Source organism: Sus scrofa, chromosome 9, assembly GCF_000003025.6.
Source record: "Sus scrofa isolate TJ Tabasco breed Duroc chromosome 9, Sscrofa11.1, whole genome shotgun sequence".
In the NCBI taxonomy this organism is placed as follows: domain Eukaryota; kingdom Metazoa; phylum Chordata; class Mammalia; order Artiodactyla; family Suidae; genus Sus; species Sus scrofa.
In genome coordinates, this window is record NC_010451.4 from 41,754,225 (window position 1) to 41,778,595 (window position 24,371).

At 50.4% G+C, this 24,371-nt stretch overlaps 1 protein-coding gene across 3 annotated transcripts in view; it reads left to right on the top strand.

Annotated features, from left to right (window-relative positions):
- The window catches only part of ZBTB16 (zinc finger and BTB domain containing 16), a 199,719-nt gene that overhangs the window by 114,689 nt on the left and 60,659 nt on the right, over positions 1 to 24,371 (top strand). For all 3 annotated transcript variants that reach the window (XM_021062868.1, XM_021062869.1, XM_021062870.1), the window contains exon 4: positions 14,317 to 14,403. In XM_021062868.1, coding sequence (XP_020918527.1) covers positions 14,317 to 14,403 — 87 coding nt within the window. The remainder of the gene's footprint in view (positions 1 to 14,316; positions 14,404 to 24,371) is intronic.

The following is a 24,371-nucleotide window of genomic DNA, read 5'->3' on the forward strand; positions in this document are numbered from 1 at the left end:
CTGAATGTTGAGCCTGGAAATGTCAAAGCCGTCGTTGTAATGTAACACCTCAATTATGGTGCAGGGGGGTAAGGAAGAAAGACTCTGAAACCTGCAAGCTTCTTTAGATCCGCAGCCTGAGCCACAATTAAGGTTTCAGAAACACCAAAGGCAAGCCAATGAGTGTCATTTTTAACCAGTTTGAACATTTTACTACTTCCTAACATCAGAAGCACCCAGGCTGGAGAGCCTGCTTCTTGTCCTCAATAAAGTGATTAAGCTGAATGGGTGTTGGGGAGTATTATTAGGCTGAGAAGTGCTAAAAATAGAAATGCTCTGTTTTCTGAAAGCCACAGCAGGCCCGGGCAGACTGGCAGCCTGGAGGTGCCACCGAGGGGCCTGGGGAAGGGGAGAGAGGGTGGCAGTCTCCAGGGCCCCAGGTCTGAGATGGGGTGTGTTGGGTGTTGTGATGGGGGAGCCTGGTGATGGGCCTCTTTCCCGACTGTCATCAAGAAGAGGGTGACAGTGGAAGCTGTGGATTGGCTGCTTCTGTCTTGGTTTTGCAGAACCCTCCAGGGTGTGTGTGCGTGTGCGCGTGTGTGCATGTGTATTAATGAATTTAAAGTAACTGACAGTGCTGGAGTCTAGGATGGACACCTTGGCCTAAAATTTACATAGTCAGCCCTAAACTAATTGGATTTACCTGCTGTTCTTGGAGGGAGGAGGGAGGGATCCAATTTGGGCAGTGAGTAAAGGGCAGATTACAAGGGACACATGCAGAGAGAGCTGGGGAAGGGGAGCCTCAGAGTCGAGCCCAAGTGTCTGCTGTGTGGATCCTGGACTAACTCGGATGCTCAGGAAAGGTGGAAGAAAGGGACTTTTTGGTGAACTGAAGGTCAACCAAAGCCTTGTCTATTTCATTCTTTGTAGTTTGCTGCCATTCATCAATATGAGAGGCCGCTTTTCTACTTTGAGTGAATACAATTGATTGTTTTTAGAATATCTTGCTTGCTTAGAAGTCAGAAGGAGAATGCCCAGGAAGGGAGCCAATTGTGGAAGGATATTCCCAACTGTGGTTTTATTGTAAGTCAGTCTTTTTTCCCTTCTTTGGTAACTTTTTTGTAAATTTTTTTTTCTTTATAAGGCTGCTCATGGGACATATGGAAGTTCCCAGGCTAGGGGTCAAATGGGATCCCCAACTGCCGGCCTGTGCCACAGCCACGGCAGCACCAAATCGAAGCTGCCTCTCCGACCTGCGCTGCAGCTTGCGGCAACGTGGGACCTTTAACCCACCGAGCGAGGCCAAGGGTTAAACCTGTGTCCTCATAGACAGTATGTTGGGTTCTTAGCCCTCTGAGCCACAATGGAACTCTTTTTTAAAAAATTTTTTTGGCCACACTTGTGGCATGCTGAAGTTCCTGAGCCAGGGGATTGAACCTGAGCCACGGCAGTGACGATACTGAATCCTTAACTGCTAGGCCACCAGGAGCTCCTGTAAATCTGAAGATTGGTGGTACCATTTCTTCTGTCAAGCCCGCCACATTTTCATGTCATGGACTCATTCGTCCCCCTAACAGCTTTAGGGGGCTGGGAACATGATGTCCATTTTACAGGTGGAGAAATGGAGGTTGAGTAATACGTCAAAGTCCACAACAGAGCTTTGCTCTGGCACTGCTGTCCCCAGTCCAGGCTCTTTCTGATGGACAGTGGTGATGCATTTCTGGAACAAGAGGGGAGGGTTGTTTTTTAGACAAGAAGGAATGAGCTGAGGAGGTGGCCTCAGAGCTGGTGGGAAGGGTCCCCTATGTCCAGGGGTGAGCCAGGGTGTGAGGAACCACAGAGGCCTCTAGCACCCTGCCTCTGGGACCTTTTCCTGCTCCCCTTCATATGAACTTCCTCCTTCCTCCTCTTTAACCTCTTAGAGAGTTAAAGGCCCTTGAACTTTGGCTAGGTGGGCTTCCCATGCTGCAATTCTGATTGAGTTTGTTTCTTTTTCTTTACACGGATTGGCTATGAGACCTTGGACCTTGGACCAATGAACTAAGCTTTTCGAACCTGTATTTTCACCTGTATAAAATGAGGATGCTCCTAGGATTGACGGGAGGGTTAAATGGTATATGGCACGTAAAGTAATTAGTATGGTGCTTTCTTTATGATAAACATCCAGCGACGGTTAGTTATCAATGTCCTGTAACGACTCTCAGTGCTGCGGCAGCAGGGGCGTCATTGCTCCTCCTTGCAGAGCAGCCTTGTGGGGTCCCCAGCACCCTGGAAAGGGAGGAGTTAGGGAGTAGCTGCCAGGTGCCAGTTCCCATTGCTGGGCTCCTGCATGTGCTTCATCTCAGTGCAAACCACGCAAACCTCCTAAGAAGCTTGTGGTCCTGTTTCTGACTGAGTGGTGCCCCCTGCAGTTGTGCAACTTCAAAGACCTGCCTGTAGGACAAGAGGGGCATATCATTACCTCTTTAGCAGACGAGGAAGCCAAGGCTCAAAGAGGCTAGACTGCTTCTGCTCTTGATGTAGCTGGTGCACACCTGAGCTGGAATCTGTTGCCATCAAAGCCGGGGAAGAGACTTGAGTGTGACTGAATTCTGCCTCCTCCTGGCAGCCCAGCTGGATGTCTGGGATGGCTGTGCCATGGCTTCCTGGTGGGCCTCTCAGGCGAAGAGACGCTCCTGTTTGCCTGATGCTTACAGGTCACAGCCAAGGGGACAGTCAACAGGAGCTTGTATGCAGAGCCCTGCCTGCTGGTTTCTTGGAGGGGGCTGGGGTTCTCACACTGTGACAGCATCTGAAGCCCTCTGAGATGCTTCGTTTCTTGTCAGGTGTTGCAGTATGATGACCTAAGGAGATTTTAACTTAAAAACAAAGTACACACCATGGTCGCGAGCGGAATTGGAGAGAGTTGCTTGGAGGAGGGCGGGAGAGCAAGGGATTCTGCGAAGAGCAAGGATGAGGGAATTTGCTCTGTGAGGGTGTCGAAGAGCCCCCGTGTTGTGAGACGTGGGGGAGGGGGGTCCTGCCAGGAGCAAGGAGGGGCCAGGATGCAGGTGGGGCTGAGCAAGGCTGCCCTCTCTTTTCTCTGAGAACACCTCAAGGGAAGATTTCATTGGAGGGAGTTTCAGGGGATGTTGGAGGACCGGGGTGGGGGTGGGGTGCAGGCAGCAGCTTGTGGTTTTGTGGGTGGTCGGGGTGTTGCTTCTGGCCGTACCCCCTGGAGGGGCCTGGCTTTGCTTTCCTTCCTGTCCAGCAGTTCCCCTGACCCTTCCCTGGGAAGAAGCCCTTCCTGCCAGATTTTGGGTGAGGTCCTAGACAGGGAACTCAGGAGGTGCTTCCGTAGAAGGTAATTGAAGTTGAGAGGAAGATGCCCAAGGCTCAGGTCATGAAAAGTGCTTTGAGGCTGCTGGATGCCAGCAGAAAGCCCTCTTTCGGTCATGAACTTCCCACCTGAGAATCCCCAGATGGGGACCAGGGAGGGAGACATTTGTTGGTGACCAAGGATTGAGGGGATGTCCTGTAAAATCATGGTGGAATCCCCTCCCCCGGGGTTTTTCTGGCCTTTTTGCCTGGTCTTTACAAGTGCCAAGATGGCAGGGCTACCTCTCTCAAGAAGAACGAAGCTGGGAACACACCCGAAAGCTCCAGTGTTCCCTGGAACTCGGGGGTCAGCCTCTGCCTCGGCCTCGCTGGCTCCGCCAGCTCTGTCTGGCTAATGATTCTCTCAGTGTCTGGACTCTCTGTCCTACTTTTACTGCCTGATGGAGCAAGGTCTTCCCCTAGGGGAGGAATCCCCTGGCTGAACCAGGGAACCCAGCCTGGACTGACCCAGCCAGCACCCTCCCATCGCCAAGGGTTGTAAGCCCTTGAGCCTTCTTACAGCCACATCTTGCCTTCTTAGCCATGTGCTTCCAGCTTCTCCAGCAACACCCATTCATTTGTTCCTTCTCCCTTAGCTCTCAACTTAAAACTTGTCATTTACAGACGGAGAGATGGAGTGACTCCCCCAAGGCCACGCAGCTCTGGCAGGGACTGTTAGGACTCTGAGTCCACTTTTCTTTGTGCTGCTGCAGGGAAGCTGGGGTGCCCCTGGGGTTCAAGCAGAACCTGCCTGGAGCCATTTATCCACCTACCTCATCTGAAGGTGTCCCTTCTCTTGTTCCAAATGGCTGAAGACCGTGCATTCAAGAGCCCCAGAGAAGGCAGTATCTTGCCTCTCTGGGCCCCTTACTCATTGCAGGTGGACCTTCCTCCAGGAACTGTGGGGCTGGAGTATTATGAGTTGGAGTTCCTGAGGGCTCAGACCAACAGCTATTCCCCTGGAGCCCATTAACTTGATGAAGTGAAATTATTCCATAATCATAATAACTATTCTGGCACTTCCCACGTACCTAGTACTTCATATAGGTTCTTGTTTAAACTGTCTTTTGAGAATGGATAACCCGCTTTTAAGGAGGGAAGTAAGGCTGCAAAGTTGATGCCAGGACCATACCACCGAAGAATGGCAGAACCCCAAAGCCCTGTCTGCCCACTGGCCACTGGCGGGCTTTACCTCGGGGAGATCGCTAAATTGGCATGATGTGTCTGGAAGGAATTCAGCTCCATCACAATAGGAGCTGACATTCCTCTGGTCAGAGAGGTTTTTGTGCCTCTGCATCAGTTCCCGCCATACCTTGATCAGCCAGTTGGGGAGGTTGTTGGGGGGGAAGAAATGGGTTAAAGATAAGGCGAGCTCCCAGATCAGTGCTCTTCAATTTTAGGAAGATTTCTATGCTGTTGTTTTCACTGCAACAGACTTGCCATCCTACTTGTATCTTAATTAAAATAATCCACCTTAGACTGGTTTGTATTCATCTCAGTAGGAGGACAATATTGGCATCAAAACTTGGCCATGAGGGTTGGGATCTTCTCTTGGTGGAGGTGATCAGGCAATAATGCCTTTACCTGTGCATTGTTGGTTTGTATGGAGTCTTTTGGGGGTACACCACCCTCAGGGGCATTTGCCTTTATCTTCCTCTCCCCAGACCAAGTCTGCTGAAGACTTGTTCAAAATGGGCGTCTCCTCTTTTCTTTATTCTCTTTGTGTTTGGGCTGGGGTGGGGGGGGCAAGAGTATTTTAATGGTATATGTTTGTTGCACGCATTTGATGTCTGTGTGGGTCTCAGACATTGACACAGGGGAGGAAGTCATGGTAATAATGAGATGTTCGTGATAACTAGCTTTTAAGGAGCAGTTGAGGCGGTGGTAGAGACCTTACATGTTACTATTTAAATGAATCATCACTCAATCCTGTGAAGCAGATGCTCGGTTTTCCAGGTGAAGAAATAGGTCCAGAACAGATAGTTGCTTACCCGGGGTGGTGCTAGAAATGGTAGAGCCCAGGACTTGAACCTATGTTTGGTTGATGCCAGAGCGAGGGTTCTATCTACTGGGCTGTGTATATTGAGCATGCGTGTTTGTACTGGCCATGGACTGTGTTTCTAAGCCTGTTGGGTTTCCTGCTGGTGCTAAAAGTGGTAACAAAGGAGCTTTCTGAGCCTCTCTGGGCTGAGAACTGAGTGGCAGGGATCAAGGGGCAAGGTGGATCTCTGTGTTCTTGGTGGAACCTGAGATCAGGATGACAGGATCCCAGTGAAAGCCAAGGGCACCAGGGCAGCTCCTGGTCTTATGACATCCCTCGGGCGGGGGTAAGAACTGGTGGGGAGCTGACTTCCAGAAATGGGAAAAGCCCCCAATTCCCGGTCATTTCATGCCCTCTCACCTGGTCAGGGAGACTGTCCCGGTGGCTTTGTCAGTCCTGCCTTTGATGGAGGTCCCATGTCATTAGTTCGTCCCCCCCACCCCCGAGGCAGGGCCCCGAGGACCTTTCTCCTACTCCGTTGCCACGGAGCCACTACCCTTGAACCATATCCTGAGCCAATCGATAGGGCTGGTTGTTTTCCATGCAGCCCACCTGCTCTGGCTCTTCCCTCTCCCCTGAATCTGTGTACCTTCCAGAGATGCTGCTTCTGTATCAGTTTTTGTTTTGTTGATAAAGGCGAAAGAGCAGGAGAGAGAAAGCTCGAGAGAGAGAGAAAGCTCGAGAGAGAGCAGGCTTGCAGCTCCTCTCAGGGAGTACACATCTCCTTGAGTGAAAGAACACGCAGTGCTGGCCTTTGGAATTGGCAGCCAGTGTACTGTTCTCTGTCAGATAAGAGGTACTGTAAATAAAACTGTACACCATGGGCTGTTGTAAAATGCCCGGCGTCTGTACTCATTGTTCTGACAGCTTATGCTTTTTTGGGTCTGCTGTTTTGGTACGCTGTGTACTTCCTTATGTAAGCAGGCATGCATATCTCATCAGAACAGTCAAGATGTTTATTTTAAAATCTCAAGGAATTAAAAGAAGAAGGACGCAGTACTCAACATTAGGTGCTGGCAAACGTTAGCTGCTGTTCCTTCAATGGTTCCTTTTTCTCTCCCCCCGCCCTTCTTATTAGCACAGGGGTGGGAGAGGGAGGGCTTTTTCTTTCTTTTTTTTTTTTCCTCTCTCATTGGCTTCTGCCTTATTTACTTCAGAGAGGCTCCAGCCCATATTTGACTGGGTTCAGTATCTTCTGCTCCCCTTCCTAGATGCTTGGGACCCCCAACCCCATTTCTGGGCAGGAAGGCTCTGTACTTGGCCAAGGGGCAGAGGCCAGAGGTCGGGGCAGAGGAGAGGGCAGCTGCAGGGAACCTGCCCGCCGTGCGTCTGCTGGATTTCGGCTCTGTTGTTGTTGGAATGCTGGGCCTTGATAGAAAGCTTTATGGGTTTGAAAGTGCTTTTCTGGCATGCCTGTCCTTTGATTCCTGCGAGTCAGGGTGATCTTTAGCCCAGAGGGAAGTGGCTCCCACTCACGGAGGCCTTAGACCGGCTCCAGCCTCCATGTGGGCTGTGGCGACTGCCTCCTTTCTTCTCACCCAACCTGAACCTGCTGTGAACCCTCCTCCTTCCTCTGGCCCCCTCCCCTTTCTGGGGGCATCAGGAAGCCAGGGAGAAAGACCAAGGGGTCTGGAAAATTCAGCATGGTCCGTCCTGTCCCCCACCCTCCAGCCCAGGGCAGCTTCCCCGGGAGACTGGCAGGGGTGAGAGTGTCTGTCTGTGTGTCCGTCTGTCTGTCTCACCCTTACTCGCAGATAAACCAGTGCCTGGCCTGGGAGCAGGATCCCTCAGCAGATCTCTGCAGCCCGAGGAGGGTCCAGTCCAGACAACAGGAGGCTCCTGAACATGCTGGAGGGAGGGAGGGAGGGCTTGCTCATTTGCTGCAGGGCCGTGGGGCCTGGAAGGCCGGGCGGGGAGCAGAGGGGCATCTTGCTGCAGAGGAAGCAGACACCTCCACTTCCGAACCCGGCCCTCCCTTTTCTCCCAAACTGCCAGAGTTCCAGCCGGAGATCATGCCCCTGAGTTTTGAAGAAGGGACAGCAGAGAACCCAGAGCAAGTAGAATAAGGACTCTGCCACCCCCTAGGGGACAGCCTGGCAGTGCCCTGATGGCCGCTGCCCTCTTCCTGGGCCAGTTCTGCACCTGGGCACCTGCCTGAGGGTTTCTTTATCTATCAGGCAGTCAGTAAGCACAGAGAGTGCCTCTGGCAGAGCACTGGAGATGGAGTAGGGGCCAAGCCCGGTGCCACCCTGCTCTCACGGAGCTTGCAGTCAGCTGGGGAGACTGAAAAGAGGGAAGGAACCCAGCAGGTGGCACAGGGCCCAAGAACAGGGCCCCTGGGTCTGGTCGGAGGAGGGTGTAAAGGCTTGGGTCCGGGGGGAGGGGGCGCAAGATATGAAGAGATGCTAATACCGATATGCTGTCCTGAGACAGACTTTCCTTCTTCTTCAGCAAGACAAAATCGCTCACCTTTAAATTAGCAGGATTGGGGTGTGTGTGTGTGTGTGATTATAGTGAAATATGTCTTTACGACTGTGAGACTCACTTTACGCAAGATAAATGGCCCCCAAATAACTGGCCATTGAATTTCAGTAAAATCAATCATACTTTGCACAAAGGAGTTCTTTAAAGGAGCCCTGGCCCCGGGCCTGGCTGTGACGATGGTAGCTGTCACTGACCGGTTCTGTGGATCTGCCCTCAGACATGGGGCTAGGCACCTTCCCCACCTTGTCCCAACCCTGGGAGGGACTTTCTCTTGCTGTTCCCATTTTGTTCCTGTTTTACACACAGAACAGCAGGCTCACTGAGTTGAGGCCACTTGCTGAGGGTCACAAGCCGAGTCTGTGACCTACACCACAGCTCACAGCAATACCAGATCCTTAAGCCACTGAGAGAGGCCAGGGATCGAACTTGCAACCTCATGGTTCCTAGTCAGATTCTTTTCCGCTGCACCAGAATGGGAACTTCTTAACAAGAATTTTGTATTCATTAATATCCATTATTGGGAGTTCCGGTTGTGGCACAGAGGAAGCGAATCCGACTAATATCCACTGGGATGCGGGTTTGATCCCTGGCCTCGCTCAGTGGTTCGGGGATCCGCTGTTGCTGTGAGCTATGATGTAAGTCGCAGATGTGGCTTGCATCCCGCGTGACTGTGGCTGGGGCATAGGCTGGCAGCTGCAACTCTGGTTTGACCCATATGCCATGGGTGTGGCCCTAAAAACAGAACAAAACAAAAAATCCATTGTCTCATTTGATCCTCACAGCATCAAGTGAGGCAGACAGATCCGATCCGATCGTTCCCATTGTACAGATGGGTTCACAGGTGCCTTGAGGTGTGATGACGTGTGTGATGTCCACAGCCGGGGACAGCTGAGCCAGGCCTGGCACCCAGTGCTCCCCGACTCTGGATCTTGCTGTGACCTCCTCTGGTTTCCTGGGACCTGTAACTGCTGGGGAGGGAGCAGGGGGTAACATACTTTATCTTCTTGTGCTTCTGCCTCTCTGTTGTTTCCTTTCTCTCCCTGCCATCCAGACCCCGGCTCTCCCTCTCCCCGCACTGACCCCATTCCAGCCGGCGGCCTCCTAGCTCTTGCTCTGCCCGGGATGAGCTTCCTTAGAGGGCAGTCTCGCCTTCTGCAGTTCTCCCTCCAATGCCCACTCATCCCATGTCAAATAGCCTTCTCTGTCCCTCTTCACTTGGCTCGTTCTCCCATTCTCTCTGGTCACCACCCATTTTGTATTCACTTGACTTTTAAAACCGTTCTTTCCCCTCTGGAACATAAGCTCCCGAGGACAGGGATTTGTCTCTTGTATCCACTTGCTGTAAACCTACTCTTGGCACCTACTTAACAAACATGCAGAAAACATCCCCCGTGTGCAGGAAGAAGATGGCCTGGCCTTCTCCCCACGCCAGGCTGAGCCCCGGGAAATACCGTGGCGGGGGAATGCTGCCGACACGTCCATAGGTGCCCGTTGTGTCCCACTGGCGTGACCTCCTGCCTCACCCCTACCCCCTCGCACCGAGGCTTTATAAATGTATTAGTGGCTGAATGATGTCACCGTAATGCGTTTTGGGAAGAGCCATGTGGTTTACGCACACTTGAGTTGCTCTGAATGCAAACCTGACATCATACCGAAGGCAGCAGTGAACAACGTATGCACAGTAAACAGGCAGAGACTGTCTTATTGATTAACAGATGAGGCCTCTATTATCGATCAAAGCTTGGCGAGGAAATTTATCACTTTTAATTTCAGGGCTGCCAAATATTTCTGCCTCTGAGCCAGCCATTACAGAGACAATTTAAAGGCACACGCCTCCCTGGGAGAGGGGGTGTCTGCCTCTCTCTGCTGGGCCCCCGGGTCCTGGGTCCTGGCACTGCCCATTCTGGCTGTTGAGGCTTGGGGTTTGGGGGTGTCTGGGTGGGGGTGGGGAGTGTCGAGGCTTCATGAATGGGGGCTGGTCTGGGAGCCCATGTCCATGGGATCCTCGTGTGTGTGTGTGTGTGTGTGTGTGTGTGTGTGTGTGTGTGTGTGTGTGTTGGGGGGGTGTTGTCACCCACAGTCAGTGAGGACAGGAGGCTTTCACACACTCAGCTCAGTTTCGTGACTTCAGCAAGGCAGGGGTGGGGAGGGGGGAATTTGAGGTCAGCCAGATGTGGTCAGGCCTGGGCTCAGCCGGCAACCTTGCCGAGATCATGTGTGCTAATCTGTTTTATCTTCGTCAGAGCTCGTGTGACGGCACACATCCGGCCTTTGATTTCCTACCTGCCCTCTTTCCTTGCTCCTGCTTCTCAGTCATTAAGGCAGATGCTCCTGCGGCCGCAAGGATGGCTGTTTTCTAAGAATCCTCTTCACCACAGCCCTTTGAGGCTGCAGCCTGAGCAGGCTCCTCACCCAGCGGCTGGGCTCCAGGCCGATGGCAGGGGTGATGGCGAGTCCACAGTGCCCTCCCCTTTCCAGCCCCTCCTCAGGCCTCTCTGCCTCCTTCCTTTTCAGGGAGCCTTGAGAACTGATAGGACCCAAGAAAGAAACACAGTTAAAATCGGATCCCTCCTGGGTCCTCAGAAAATCATTGTTGACTAATGATTTGGGACTGGGGGAGTTTCTCATTGTGAGGGGCTGTCAGTGGCTCCACCCCCACTTCCCACCTGGCCTGCTCCGCCCCAGTACTGCTGCATCACCAGTATCCATGGCTGGAAAGGGGCCCGGCTGCTTCCTCTGTGAACACCCATGCTGACTGCTTTGCCGTCAAGTTCCCTGGCTCTTTTTTGAAGCTCTAGAAGTCTCTTACAGATCCTTGGCCCTGGGACGCCCTGAAGCTTGGAGGGACACCCAGAGGGGATTGTGAGATTCTCTCTGCCTCGAGGTGAAATTCAACTCCAGCTACCTAAGACAAATGACAATATTTATTTATTTATTGCTTTTTAGGGCTGAACCCCCAGCACAGGGAAGTTCCCAGGCTAGGGATCAAATCAGAGCTGCAGCTACCGGCCTATGCCACAGCCACAGCAACGCCAGATCCAAGCAGTGTCTGCCGTTTACACAGCAGTTCATGGCAACACTGGATCCTTAATTTACTGAGCGAGGCCAGGGATGGAACCTGCATCCTCATGGATACTAGCCAGGTTTGTAATCCGCTGAGCCACAGTGGGAACTCCTGACAATATTTATTTTTAAGGCTCTTAGGGAAAAGTAATTTCATATCTTTCCTGGGACATTCTATCATTCATTTAGTCAGTCAGCTGCTGTTTATTGAGCATCCAATAGAAGGTATATCTTACTCCTCATTAGGAATATAGACAAGGCCAATGTCCTCGGTGTTTAGTGGTGTTTAATCTAAGTCTATACTGGTACGACTTGTATTCTGAGTGCTGGCTCTTAACGTGCCAGATACTCCAAGGCAAGGATTTTAAATCTATTAAAAAGTAGTGGAGAGTTCCTGTTGTGGTGCCACGGAATCAGCAGCCTTCTTAGAGCGCTGGGACTCGGGTTCAATACCCAGCCCAGCACAGTGGGTTAAAGATCGTGGGTTAAAGATCAAGTGTTGCCACAACTGCAGCTGATCCCTGGCCCAGGAACTCCATACGCCGAGCAGCTGCCCAAAAAGAAAAAAAAAACAAAACGAAAAATACAAAGTAGTGGAACCATTTTTTCCAACTAGAACTTCAGACAAAACCTTGCGGTATATGAGAGATGAAGTGGATTTTTTTGGGGGTGAGAGAGGGAGTCCAGAGCTCACCTTCCTATTCGTGAAGAGTCTTTGCCGATGGAACCGTAGGGAGGCTGAAGGGTACGGAGACGAAGAGCAAAGCCTCTGAGGTCAGGCTGCCTCGTTCTGAATCCACCTCTGTATTTACCCACGGTGTGATGCTGGGCAAGCGACTTAACCCCTCGGGGCTTGAGTTGTCTCATCTGCTAAATGGGAGTAATCATACCATGCCCTTCAAAAGGTTGTTAGGATGCAATGAAATGATATATCTTAAATATTTAGCCTGATGCCTGGTATTTACTAAAGCCTCAGGATATCTGAGATAGTTTGGAAATCACACTAGACTACTTTCTACTATAAATCTGTGGAAGAAATAGCTCTGCGACTTATGAGACTATAATACAAAACTCAGACACAGGCACACTAAGGAAGCCCTCACAATAGCCAAGACATGGAAGCAACATAAATGCCCATCGACAGAGGAGTGGATAAAAGAAGATGCAGTACATGCATACAATGGAATATTCTGTTAGCCATAAAAAGAACAAAATAATGCCATTTGCAGCAACATGGAGGGACCTAGAGGTTATCATACTAAGTGAAGTTAGACAGTGAAAGACAAACATCATATGTATCACATATGCAGACTCTAAAAAAAAGGATCCAAATGAACTTATTTGCAGAACAGAAATATACTCACAGACTTTGAAAACAATTTATGGTTACCAAAGGAGACAGGTCGGGGAGGAAGGGACTGGGGGTTTGGGATTGGCATATGCACACTGAGGTATATCGAATGATTGGGCAACAGGGACTCTACCCAAAATTCTGCGATAATCCATATGGGAAAAGAATGGATGTGTGTATATATGACTGAATCATTTTGTTGTACAGCATAAATTATCACAGTGTTGCAAATAAGCTATACTTCTGTAAAACTAAAAACAAAACAAAACAAAAGCATGAGTGTTCCCACTGTGGTGCAACAGGATCCGTGGTGTCTGGGGAGTTCTGGGGCATAGGTTCAATCCCTGGTCCAGCACAGTGGATTAGGGATCCGGTCTTGCCACAGCTGCGTGCGGGTTGCAGCTCTGGTGGCCAAAAACTTTTAAAAAAATAAAAAAGAAGAAGCAGCAGCACTTAGATGTGTTGAAAGGAACAAAGTGCAGCGGCAGCTTGGAAATGGCAGAGCCGGGGGAGCGGGGCTTGGCACACGTACACTCCACTCATGGAAATAGGCAAGGACTGGAATGGACGAGAATGAAGCCGGGCATTGCCCAGGTGCAGAGACCCATGGAGGGGTGAGCATCGCCCAGAGAGGGCCAGGGAAGACGACTCCTGATGGAGCTGGACAGCTTCCTGGGTCAGGTTGTGGAAGGCCTGGAAGCCAAGGAAAGGAATTTAGAATCAGTGCAAACCAGGAGCCGTTGTGTCTTTTTGAACAAGGAAGTATGAAGAATTAGTGGTCTTCAGACCACTGCTTCTGTAGGGTGGGTCAGAGGGCAGCCCCTCTTGAGTCATCCAGGGCTTTGGGCACAATCCAACAAGGGCCCTGGGTAGGGGCCACTCTTCGTGCAGTGGAAGAGATGCATCTCAAAGACATTCTGAGAGAAAGCTACCAAGGCTTGCGACAGGTGCTCCCGATGAGATAAAAGAGACCTGAAGACTGTTAGTAACAGAAAGTCCTGTTCATCTTCACATCCTGACACTGTCGCTTTGAAGCTTGTCAATAATGGTTCCAAGAAAGTTGATCAGATTGAATTGCACGGAATTGATTGTGTTTATTCCACAAATATGTACAGTAATAGGTTCCCACGGGGAGTCAGGCGGATGCGGCTGTGCTGAGAGGACACATGCCCTCCCTCAGGGAGCTGGTGGTGATGGGTCCGCGGGCATTTAGGAGGCAGCCTGGTGAGGCTGTGACCTGGACCATCCAGGGTGCGGTGGGCGCAGAGGGAAGGGCTGCCTCACCCAGACGCCGGGCGAGGGGCGGGGAGCTGATGTGTGAGTGATGGATCCGGGCTCGCCTTTGGGGGGGGGGGGTGGGGAGCAGGAATGTCTGAGCCGGAGGAGCCACCAAAAGACCTCATGGTGAGGAAGCATGTGGCATGTGGCTCCTCCAGGGAACCAGAACAGCTCGGCCCGGCCAGAGGCTGGGGATCGAGAACAAGGAGCACAAGAAGGGCTTTGTGAATCACGGGTGGAGTTCGGACCTTAGCCTGGAGGTGCTGGGGAGTCATTTGGAAATTTTAAACGGCCAGGTGCAGGAGGAGGCTGGGGTAGAGCGTGAGTGTAGTTTTAGACACACTGAGGTAGGGTTTTCTCCAGGTAAAGATATGCCAGCCATTCCTGTTTTTGCAGAAGGTGTAGCCTGGACAGCAGGGCACCTTTGCCCTCCTTGCAGCATGTACTCCTTTCCGTCCCTCACCGGAAGCCCCCTTCTTTTGGGGCAGCTCTTCTGGGCCCCGTTTCTGTTTGTCTCGGTCATTCTGGTTTTACTCCCTTTTCTGTCTGGGAGAGCCTTCGGTGGGGACCTTGGGAGCTCAGTTGAGTGGGTGGTCACATCTTCAGGAGGTTGTGGGCTGGCTGCTGGGGCCTTGGGTCATCCCTGACTCGGGATCTTCACAGGGGTGTGCTTGGGGTCCACCTGCACGATTTTGGCCCAGGACTGCCCTTCCTGATGGAGTATCACCTTGATGATAAAGCAACTGCCTCTCCTTTCTTTCAGCGGGTGCCAAAGCCTTTGTCTGTGATCAGTGCGGTGCCCAGTTTTCGAAGGAGGATGCCCTGGAGACACACAGGCAGACCCATACCGGTGAGTGACGGATCCCATCCTCTAGGTCTTCCGTGGTGGGATGGCACACGGATGTGAGTATCTTGGTGGCATCCTTGTTTCCTGGGGAAACTGTGAGTCGGGCTGGTTTGTGCCCAGCTACCCTTGCTTGTGGGGCTGGCTGGGCAGGGATTTAAATGTGTGACTTTGCTCCAGGAGAACAGCTGCCCTGGAGGAGGCTGAGATCTCTGTCACTAACAGGCCACCTAGATCTCATCTTCTCGGGGACTCTGGTACATTCTTGTGGAGGCCTTAGAAAGCCTGTGATGTTATCTAGCCGTGGTGAGGGGTCAGGAAGCCTCCTGCACCCCATCTGACGAACTCTGAAACCCTCATGTGGTCACCGTGGCCTGGCCCTCCCTCTGCTAGCATCTAGTCATTGTCTGAAAGAAAGCGGTTTGTCCACCAGCATGCATTTGAACAATATATTTTTAAGCATAAACATTTTTTTTTTAGCAAAGTTAAAGTGGGTTGATTGATTTCAGCATTAAGCGCATGTTTTCTCTCTCTTTTTTTTTTCTTTTCAATTGACGTATAGTTGACTTATAGTGTCATGTTGGTTTCAGGTGTATAGCACAGTGATCAGTTATCTCTATGTATATACAGACTATGCATATATTCTTTTTCAGATTCTTTTCCCTTATAGGTTATTATAAGATATCGAATAATAGTTCCCTGTGCTCTACTGTAGGTCCTTGTTGGTTTTCTGGTTTATATGTAGTCGTGTGTTAATATATTAATCCCAAACTCCTAATTTATCCTCTCCCCATCCCCTTTGGTAACCATAAGTTGGTTTTCTATGTCGGTGAGACTCTTTCTGTTTTGTAAATAAGTTCATTTGTATCTTTTTTTAAGATTCCGCATGTAAGCAATATCATACTTGTCTTTGTCTGGCTTCCACCACTTAGTATGAGAGTCTCTTGGTCCATCCAAGTGTTTGAACAGTATTGACAAACAATGATATCACTTTGATTTCCATGCTTTGATCTCTCCGCATCGCCGTCGTCTCATGTGGTCGTTGGTGCCATCATTATCATCAGTGTGGCTCACACTTCCTAAATGTTCACAATGCACCAGGCACAGTTCTGAGCGCTTTACCGCATCCCATGGGCCAGTCTTCCCTACTCTGCATGGTAGGAGGCTGCTCCCATGTGATAGGTGAGGAAACCGGGGTTCAGAGGAGGGCAAGGGACTTGCGGAAGTGAATGGAGGGATAAGAGAGGTACGGCTTAGACTGCTGGGTTTCATTCTGGTTCTGCCACTTGCTCTTTTCAGAACCGTGGATAAGTTACTTGAACTGTCTTCATTTGAGTTTCCTCATCTGTTAGAAAAGTGGAGTAATAACTGTACTGATCTCAGAGCATAGCCTTATTATGGGGATGGAATAAGATGTTTTATTTGAAGTGCTTTGCAGACTGCTTGGCTCATAAGAGGCATTCAATAAACAATAGTAGATGCACTCAATTTAATAAATATTTACTGAGTTCCCACAGTGTGTTCAGCCCTGCTGGGGGGTCTTTAAGGCACAGGCGTATTTGGGAGAGATAGATAGCATTCTTCATGGCCCGAGATTCTAACAGGGAGAGAGTGGAGGTGAGTAACTGTGTGATACAATGCCAAGTTATAACAAGTCCTAATAAGAAAAATACGGCAGGATAAAGGGGAGAGAGTGACAGGGTGAAAAGTGTTTTTTTTAGGTCAAATGGTCATGCTTCTGTGAGAGGGTGACATCCAAGCAGAGTCCTGAAGTCAGGGAGTGAACCACTCAAAGTTTTCAGGAAGAAAGGTCTGGGCACAGGGAACAGGCACGTGCAAAAGCCCTGAGGCTGGGTTGACCTGGACAAGTTCAAGGAACAGCATCAAGAGCAGTGTGGTGGCGGGTAGGCAGTGACGTGCAGAGAGGGGCCGGTGATGAGGTCACAAATCAGCAGGGTCTCTCTGCGTTAGCAAGGAGTTTGGATTTTATTCTACATGTGCTGAGAGTCCATTAGTGGGGGGAACATATCTGCAGGTCATACATCTGATAAGAAACTTCTGATTAGAAAATATAATTTTTGAGTCTTCGGACTGAAAAATACAAATTCGAAAAAGTGCAAAAGATCTGAATAGACATGTCTGCAAAAATAGACAAATAGTCACTGAGCCCATGAAAAAGATGCTTGACATCATTAGCCATCGGGGAAATCAAAATCAGAATCACGGTGAGATCCTACTTCACGCCCATTGAGAGGGAGCTCTAATGAAAATGCAGACAGTAAGAAGTGCCGTCAAGGATGTGGGAAGTTCAGAACCCTCACATGCTGCTGGGACTGTCAGAGGCTGCGGCCCCTGTGGAAAACAGTTTGGCAGTTCCTCAAAAAGTTGAACAAAGTTGCCCTGTGACCCAGCAATTCCACTGTTGCGTAAATACCTGAGAGGAATGAAAACATATATCTACCCCAAAACTTGCACATAAATGTTCACACAAGCATTGTTTTTAAGATAGCCAAACATGTAGCGATAACTAAATGCCTACCCACTGATGGATGGATAAACAAAATGTAATATATCTGTACAATGGAAGACTATTCAGCTATAAAAATGACTGAAGTGCTGGTACCTCCTGTAACATAGGTGAACCTTAAGACCATTATGGGAGCTCCCGTTGTGGCTTAGCGTGTTAAAACCCTGACTAGTATCCAGGAGGATGTGGGTTTGATCCCTGGCCTCCCTCAGTGGAATAGGGATCCCACTGGGCTGTGGTGTAGGTCAGACATGGCTTGGATCCCATATGGCTGTGGCTGTGGCTGTGGCTGTGGCTGGCAGCTGTAGCTCCAATTCAACCCCTAGCCTGGGAACCTCCATATGCTGTGGGTGAGGCCCTAAAAAGAAAAAAAAAATATGCTCAATGGAAAAAGCCAGTCACAAAGGCCACATATTGTATGATTCTGCTTTTATGAAACATCCAGAGTAGACACATCTTTAGAGACAGAAAGAAAGTAAATTAGTTAAGTGCCAGGGGCTGGGAGATTTGGAGAGAAATGGGGCGTGACTGCCAAGGGGTAGAGGGTTTCTTCTGGGGGCGATGAAAATGTTCTAAAATTGATTGTGGTGATGGTGATGCAGCTCTGAACGTATTAGAATGGTTGATTTTATACTTTAAATCATGGGTTGTATATTATATGGCATGTGAATTATGTCTCAGTAAAGCTGCATGCACACCACACACACACACACACACACACACACACACACACACGTATGTGCACACACACGTGCACACAGACTTTTATGGAGAAAGGGAAAAGTTCACCACCATTGGAGGGTGTTGAACGGGAGTATGACATGACTTGATTCATGAGTTTAGAATATCACTGTGGTTCCTGTGTTGAGATCTGACCACAGGAGTTTTTGTTAGCTATTGCTACGCAAGGAACTGCTCCTGTGGCAGATTAAAGTGATGATATGTTACTATCTAGGATGGGTCTGGGGTGGACTGTGCTCAGCTGGGCGGTTTTCACTTGGGGTCTCTCTAGTGGTTGCAGTTGGGTGATTCTGGGGATGGAGGCGTCTGCAGACTCAACCCTGATGGCTTCCTCATTCTCTTATCTGCCCTCTAGTCCTCCTCCCTGTGGCCTCTCTCCACAGCAGAGCAGCTTGCACTTCCCAGCTGACTGCTCAGGTCTCTAAGAGTCAGAAAGAGTCAGCAGACACAAACTGCTCTCCCTCTTAAAAGCTAGGCTGGCAACATCTGGCATCACTTCTGCCATATTTCATTGCTCAGGTCAGCCCCAGGTTCAAGGGGTGGAAGGGTAGCGTCTCCTTCTCAGTGGGAAAAGACAGACATATAGGGACTGAGGATTGGTGGCAGGCGTCTGTGGAGACAAGCCACTAAGCTACCACAGGGGCCAGAGGGGAAGAAGGAAGACCGGTCCACTGCCGCCGTTACCGTCAATGTTTTCTTGTCCCGCTTCACAAAATCAGCCTCGCTGAGCGGAACATGTGCCTCCTAGCCCTGGCATGGTGGGCTTTGGACTGATGCTGCCCTGGGCTCTGATGCCAGGAGAGGAGAACCTTCTAGATGAGCTGTCATTCCAGTCAGCGTCTCCCTGGCTCAGTTCTAGAGAAGTCATTGGGCTAGATGATTATGCCTAGAGCTGGTTATCCTGAAAGCCAGGGGAGATTGCAGGTCTCCCAGGGTCCCTTCCCTGTAAGTTTCTTATTGCTGGACCACATGAGTAACCGAGAGTCCTGCTCTGAGAAGTCCAGTCTGAGGGCTAAGAGCCATCTTTGCCAAGCAACTTAATTCTGTCTATCCAGATGAAATTTGCAGTGGCAGGGAGCAGGCTACCCTCACAGCCAGGGCTGGGGCAGGAGGCTGAGTCCCCAAGGGGTGAGCGGATGGGCATGTGGTTTATCCACAGACCCCACACACTTATTGAGCACCTTCTGTGTGCCTGGCATCTGCTGGGGACACGGCGGGCAACAACGCAGGTGTGCTCCCTGCATGTTTCTTTCAAACAGCTTTATTGAGACAGGATCTGCAGCCTGTTCACCTGGTTCAAGTACCCAGTTGGGTTTTGATATATTCGTATATTTTTTAAACTGTCATAAAAGATGCATAACATAAAATTGGCCGTGCTAGCTGTTCGAAAGGGTCCCGGGCGGTGGTGTTAATGGCCTTGCAGCCTGTTTTTAGAGGTTGATACTGGGTCGGCTTTGAAAGTCAGGAGGTGTCTTAGGACCAAAGCCCTCCTGGGGTTTATGAAGTCAGTGAGGACTTGAAACTGGTCCTCACTTTCCAGAAAAGGAAATTTGTTTCAAATATGACGGGAAAGAACCCGGGGTTTGAGTCAGAGGAGGTGGGGAGGTGAGGGCCTGACTCCCTTGCCCAGCAGGTGGACAACCTTGACTTGTTCCCCATCCTTTCTGCCCCTCAGGTCTTCCCACCTGCAGAGGAGTGTGGGGCACCCCTCCTCCCTATAGCAGAGGTGGGGTCTGGCCCCTTCGGAGTTACTTTTGCTGTCTCTCCAAGCTGAATCCGCACTATGGAGAGACCAAGGCGGATGCTTTGAGGAAGGATCCCTCCCATCGGGCTGTGAGCACCAGGCAAGCTTCCTCCCCATGAGGAACATCAGGCCACTCCCTGGTGGGGGGCAGGCTGTGGGCTGGGGGGACAAGCCTCACCAGCCCCTGTCCTCAGTGTAAGGTTGGCAACGAGGTGGCTCTTAGCCCATTTATCACCTATAGTGCTCCTTTCACAGACTATATAGCTCCTCAGACTCTTTTAATAATCAATGAAAGAACACAACCTGAAATCTAGTTGCCACCTCCATTCTATGAAAGGGGACCTCTGAGGAAGAGAGTGGCCTGATTATAAGGCATGCTGAAAAAGACGCTAGAATTATCGGACTGGGAGAAGCCAGCGGGGTACCAGGTGGAGAGCCAGCAGGAGAACAGGGCGAGCGCTCTGAAAAGGAAGAAGAATCAAGAGCCTGGGAAAGTCATGGTAATTCCACCTTGCATTTCTGATACCTTAGTTTATCAAACATGTTCCTCTGTTATACCCTTTAGAAACTTTATTTTTTTGGTCTTTTTATGTCCACACCTGTGGCATATGGAGGTTCCCAGGCTAGGGGTTGAATTGGAGCCGAAGCTGCCAGCCTACGTCACAGCCACAGCACTGCAGGATCCCAGCCATGTCTGCAACCTATGCTGCAGCTCAAGGCAACACTGGATTCTTAGTGCACTGAGCGAGGCCGGGGATCGAGCCCAAATCCTCATGGATACCAGTTGGGTTCTTGACACTGATCCAAAATGGGAACTCCCTTTAAAAAAATGTTATGGCTCCACCTGTGACATATGGAAGTTCCTGGGCCAAGGATTGAATCTGAGCTGCAGCTGCTATCTGTGCTTCAGCTGTTGCAATGCCAGATCCTTTAACCCACTGTACCCGTCTGGGGATCAAACCCAAGCCTCCAAGGAGACCTGAGCCACTGAAGTTGGATTCTTAACCCCCTGTACCACAGCAGGAACTCCTGTTATCCCCATTTAACAGATGAGAACGTGGAGACCTAGGAAGTAAAGAGCTGGAACTTGACTCAACTCTAACTTCAGTGTTCTTTCTACCCATCGCCAGTGGCCTGCATGTTGACTTACTGTTGCCCTTGGGTGTGTGGCTAAATGGTTTAGGAAGAGGGGTCAGAGACAGCCTAGCTTGTGGCCCTGTCCTGTACTCTTTTGGACCCTGGTGACCCATTTAACTGAGAACCCCCAACACCCTAATGACCATGTCCCCTTTGTGAGCAAGGATACAACTTCCCTGGGACAGATCAGGTCTGGGATCCATGCCCAGGGCTGCCTGCCCCGTGCGGAATTAACAGAGCTGGCCAGTAGCGTTGCATCCAATGGCAGTCAGGGCGCCTCACAGGTGTTCTTGACACAGAAAAATGAATTTTACAGAAAATATTTACAGAGTGCCTGTCGTGGCTCAGGGGAAAGGAATCTGACTAGGATCCATGAGGATGCAGGTTCCATCCCTGGCTTCACTCACTGGGTTAAGGATCCGGCATTGCCTTGAGCTGTGGTGTAGGTCACAGATGCAGTTCGGATCTGGCGTTGCTGTGGCTGTGGTGTAGGCCAGCAGCTACAGCTCTGATTTGACCCCTAGCCCGGGAACCTCCACATGCCATGGGCGCAGCCCTAAAAAGACAAAAAGAAAAAAGGAAAATGTTTCCAATTCTGTGTTCGCCAGACGTCATCTTCGCATCTCACCCTTGCTGTCCTGGTGAGTGTGAGCTTCCTTGCCCCCTTCCTGCAGGATCTTGGTGGGCTCCAGCTGGTGCTCTGGGAGGACGCACTGGTGGTTGGGCAGGGCTCATGCTGCGTTGTCACACTTCAGTTTTCTGTTTTGCTACAGCGAAGACTTTGAGGAGATAAACAGAGATCACTTTACACCTTTTATATTATGACAAATACATATTGCAAAACACTGCTGCTTCCAAAATGTTTGGGTTGCAGAGCAGTGAGGAATTAACAGCTCTGCAGCTCCCCAAGATGCTTGTACTTCATTTACACATCAGAATTTTTTTACACCACTCGGTAAAATAAAAAGTGAGAAGGCACACATACACGCACGTACACACTCACACATGCGCCCAGCGCAACCACTTGGGTTCTATATCAGGAATGTCTTAAATTAGTAAGTAGTTCTTTAAGTCCAGATAAACTGATAAATACCATTAATGGCTTAATTTATACTCTGGGTTTGAAATTTGACACATGGACACTATCTTGGCTCAGGAAACACAAGTGGTTTTGTGCCAGAGGTTTTAATGACCGATCAGTAATATAAATTGCTGCATCACTGAACAGAAATAGCTTCTCTGTGTCACTTGATCTGGAAACTTCTCCGGCCAGGCAGCAGTTAATAAATTTAAAAATAATTACCCTCTTCATTCAAAGTCAAACTAATTAGGAGCGGGTTTTACAAATCATAATGTTGTCCAAACCACGGTACATCCCCGTTTGGGACTTGGACAGGCCTGGGGGCAGCAGATCGGGTGGCGTTAATTAGAGGGCAGGGGAGATACCTTGGCTGCTGAGCTGAAGGTGAGGGGGTTGGGACAGTCGTCAGCACGCCCCCTGGGGGAGGGAGTGGGGGGGGTCTCAGTCGGGCGGGTTTGGGCTTGAACTGTGGGGACCTTTGGCTCTTTTAATCCATATAGAGGGAACTCAGGGCAGCTGCCTCTGTGTGATCTGAATATGGGGGCCATGGGGCCATGCTAGTGTTGGGGGGCCAGGCCAGAGAGACTGTGAGAACCTCCAGAGCAGGAAAGGCGGATGTGCAGATAGCTACCTGGGGAGGGTGGACCTACCTGGAGGCAGGGGAGTGGGAGGAGCATCTCTTCAGGGCTCCTCTATGCACTAGGCAAGCTGGGGCCCTGATGGGGTGATCCAGGTTTGTCTTTCAGGCTTCAGAGAAGAGGGACCCTTGGAGCCTGAAGTCCGACTGTGACATTCAGGGTATTTGGAGCATAGTGACAGCCAGAACTTGGGATCTGGTGTCAGACTGTCTAGATTCAAATCCTAGTCCCACTATTTCCAAGTTTTATGATCTTGGGTGGGTGGCTTAACCTCGCTAAACCTGTTTCCTCCTTGGTAACAGGATGGCAGTGATGCTGTGAGGATGTAATTTGGTGATCTGTGGAAGGGCCTTGCATGGAGTACATGATGGTGGTGGTTCCTGGCTGGGTCAGTGAGAAGGGCAGGGCCAGGTTGATGGTTGTGGTGGTGGAGGAATAGGAATGGTGTATAACTGCCTTGCCAAGGGAATGGTATCTTTGAGGATCCCAGACATGTCCTCTAGCCAAGAGGACATTTCCAGTGTGCCCATAGAGCCAACAGCCCGGGAGCCCTCCATGTGCAGCCAGGAGGCTGAGAATGAAGCTTTGCATGTTGAACAATCTTACAGGGCAGATTTGGGGATCTTACTTAAGGCCGTGGTGTCTAGAGTGTCCAAAGCTGCTCATGGAGCCCACCTTCCACTAATATCTAAACCGATGACATGTACAACTAAGACCGGACAAGCTGCAGAGCTGGGATCAGCACAGAGCAGATGCTCCCCCCTCCAGGAGTATCAGAACATGACCTGCCCCATCCTAGAAAAGGCCTCGTTAGTTGGCGCCCTTGAAGGCTCAGGCATCTGGACTCCCCCTGCTGGGATCCTGGCCCATGTCTATTACCAGCAGGAACCTAGGTGTTCTGGAGATACAAATAAGACCGTATGTGTCCTCCCTTCTTATGCCCTCCTAGTGCCATTCCTCAGTTTAGGAGTTCTGGGGCTAGGAAGCTTCAGGATATTAGATGGCCCAGAACACTAGGTTGAACTAGATCTCCAGACTTGCCCCAAAGCAATTCCGCTCTCTCCTCCAGCCCTCACCCTGCCTCACCAGGTCGACGAGGTTAGTGACTTGGGTTTGTTGCAGATGGTAGGAGCCTCTGCAGTTGGTTTGTCTCATCATTCCTTCATTCATTTATTCCCTAAGTTTTAAAGTACCTACTCTGCACGAGGAGCTTTGTGGATTTGTGCCTAAGGGTAAGCAAAACTTGGAGGAAGTGAACAAATAGGATGAACTTGCCTTAGGTACAGATATAATCATAGCTGTACTCTGTTGTATACTTTGGAGTTGGGTTTATTAAGTCTTCATTATAATCCTAAAATGCAGGCAGTGTTCCTCCCGATTCTTTGCTAGAGAAAACTGAGACTTGGAAAGACAAGGAAGACCTGACCAGGGTAGATCGAATGTGTGTCTCAGACTCCTAGCACCCCAGAGCCTGTGTTTTAATGCTTCTTTTCCTCCCCACGTGGGCCTGGACATCATAGCTAAGGTGCAGATTGGGGACTCAACTCTGCCCGCTCAATAGCCCAGGAAACTAGGGCTGAAAATTTTATATTTGAAAAAGGGGATCAGTCAAGAACAAACCAGCCAAAACCAGAATTAGGAGCCACGAGTTCTTACTCCCAGTCCAAAGTTCTCTCCACTCTGACTACAAAATAAGGACTTTCTTTTACTGGCCTAGAAAAAAAAAGTTGTTTCGTTTCCACATTCCCACATCATAGAGGAAGCAGCTTATGCAGATGCAAATGTTGAGATGCTGGTTCTCATCCTCTCTATGTCAGATGAGGGACGGTCCTCCCGTCCAGGCCAACACACGTGGCGGTCAAGGGCAGCCATGCTGCAGGACGTGACCTCCCCAGAGAGCAGGAAGTGGGTGCTGGAGGGGGCCCTGCCCCAGAGCTCTCTCCTCAGGGTGAAGGAGGCTGGGAGGCACCTCACCGTAGCTCTGGAAGGTGGAGGCAGTGGGAACACACACACTCAGTAACCACCCCCTTGGAACCCGCAGAGCTGCTCCCCCACCTCGGTGGTGGTGGTGGTGGTGTCGGCTGCCTGCTCCCGCTGGCTCCTCCC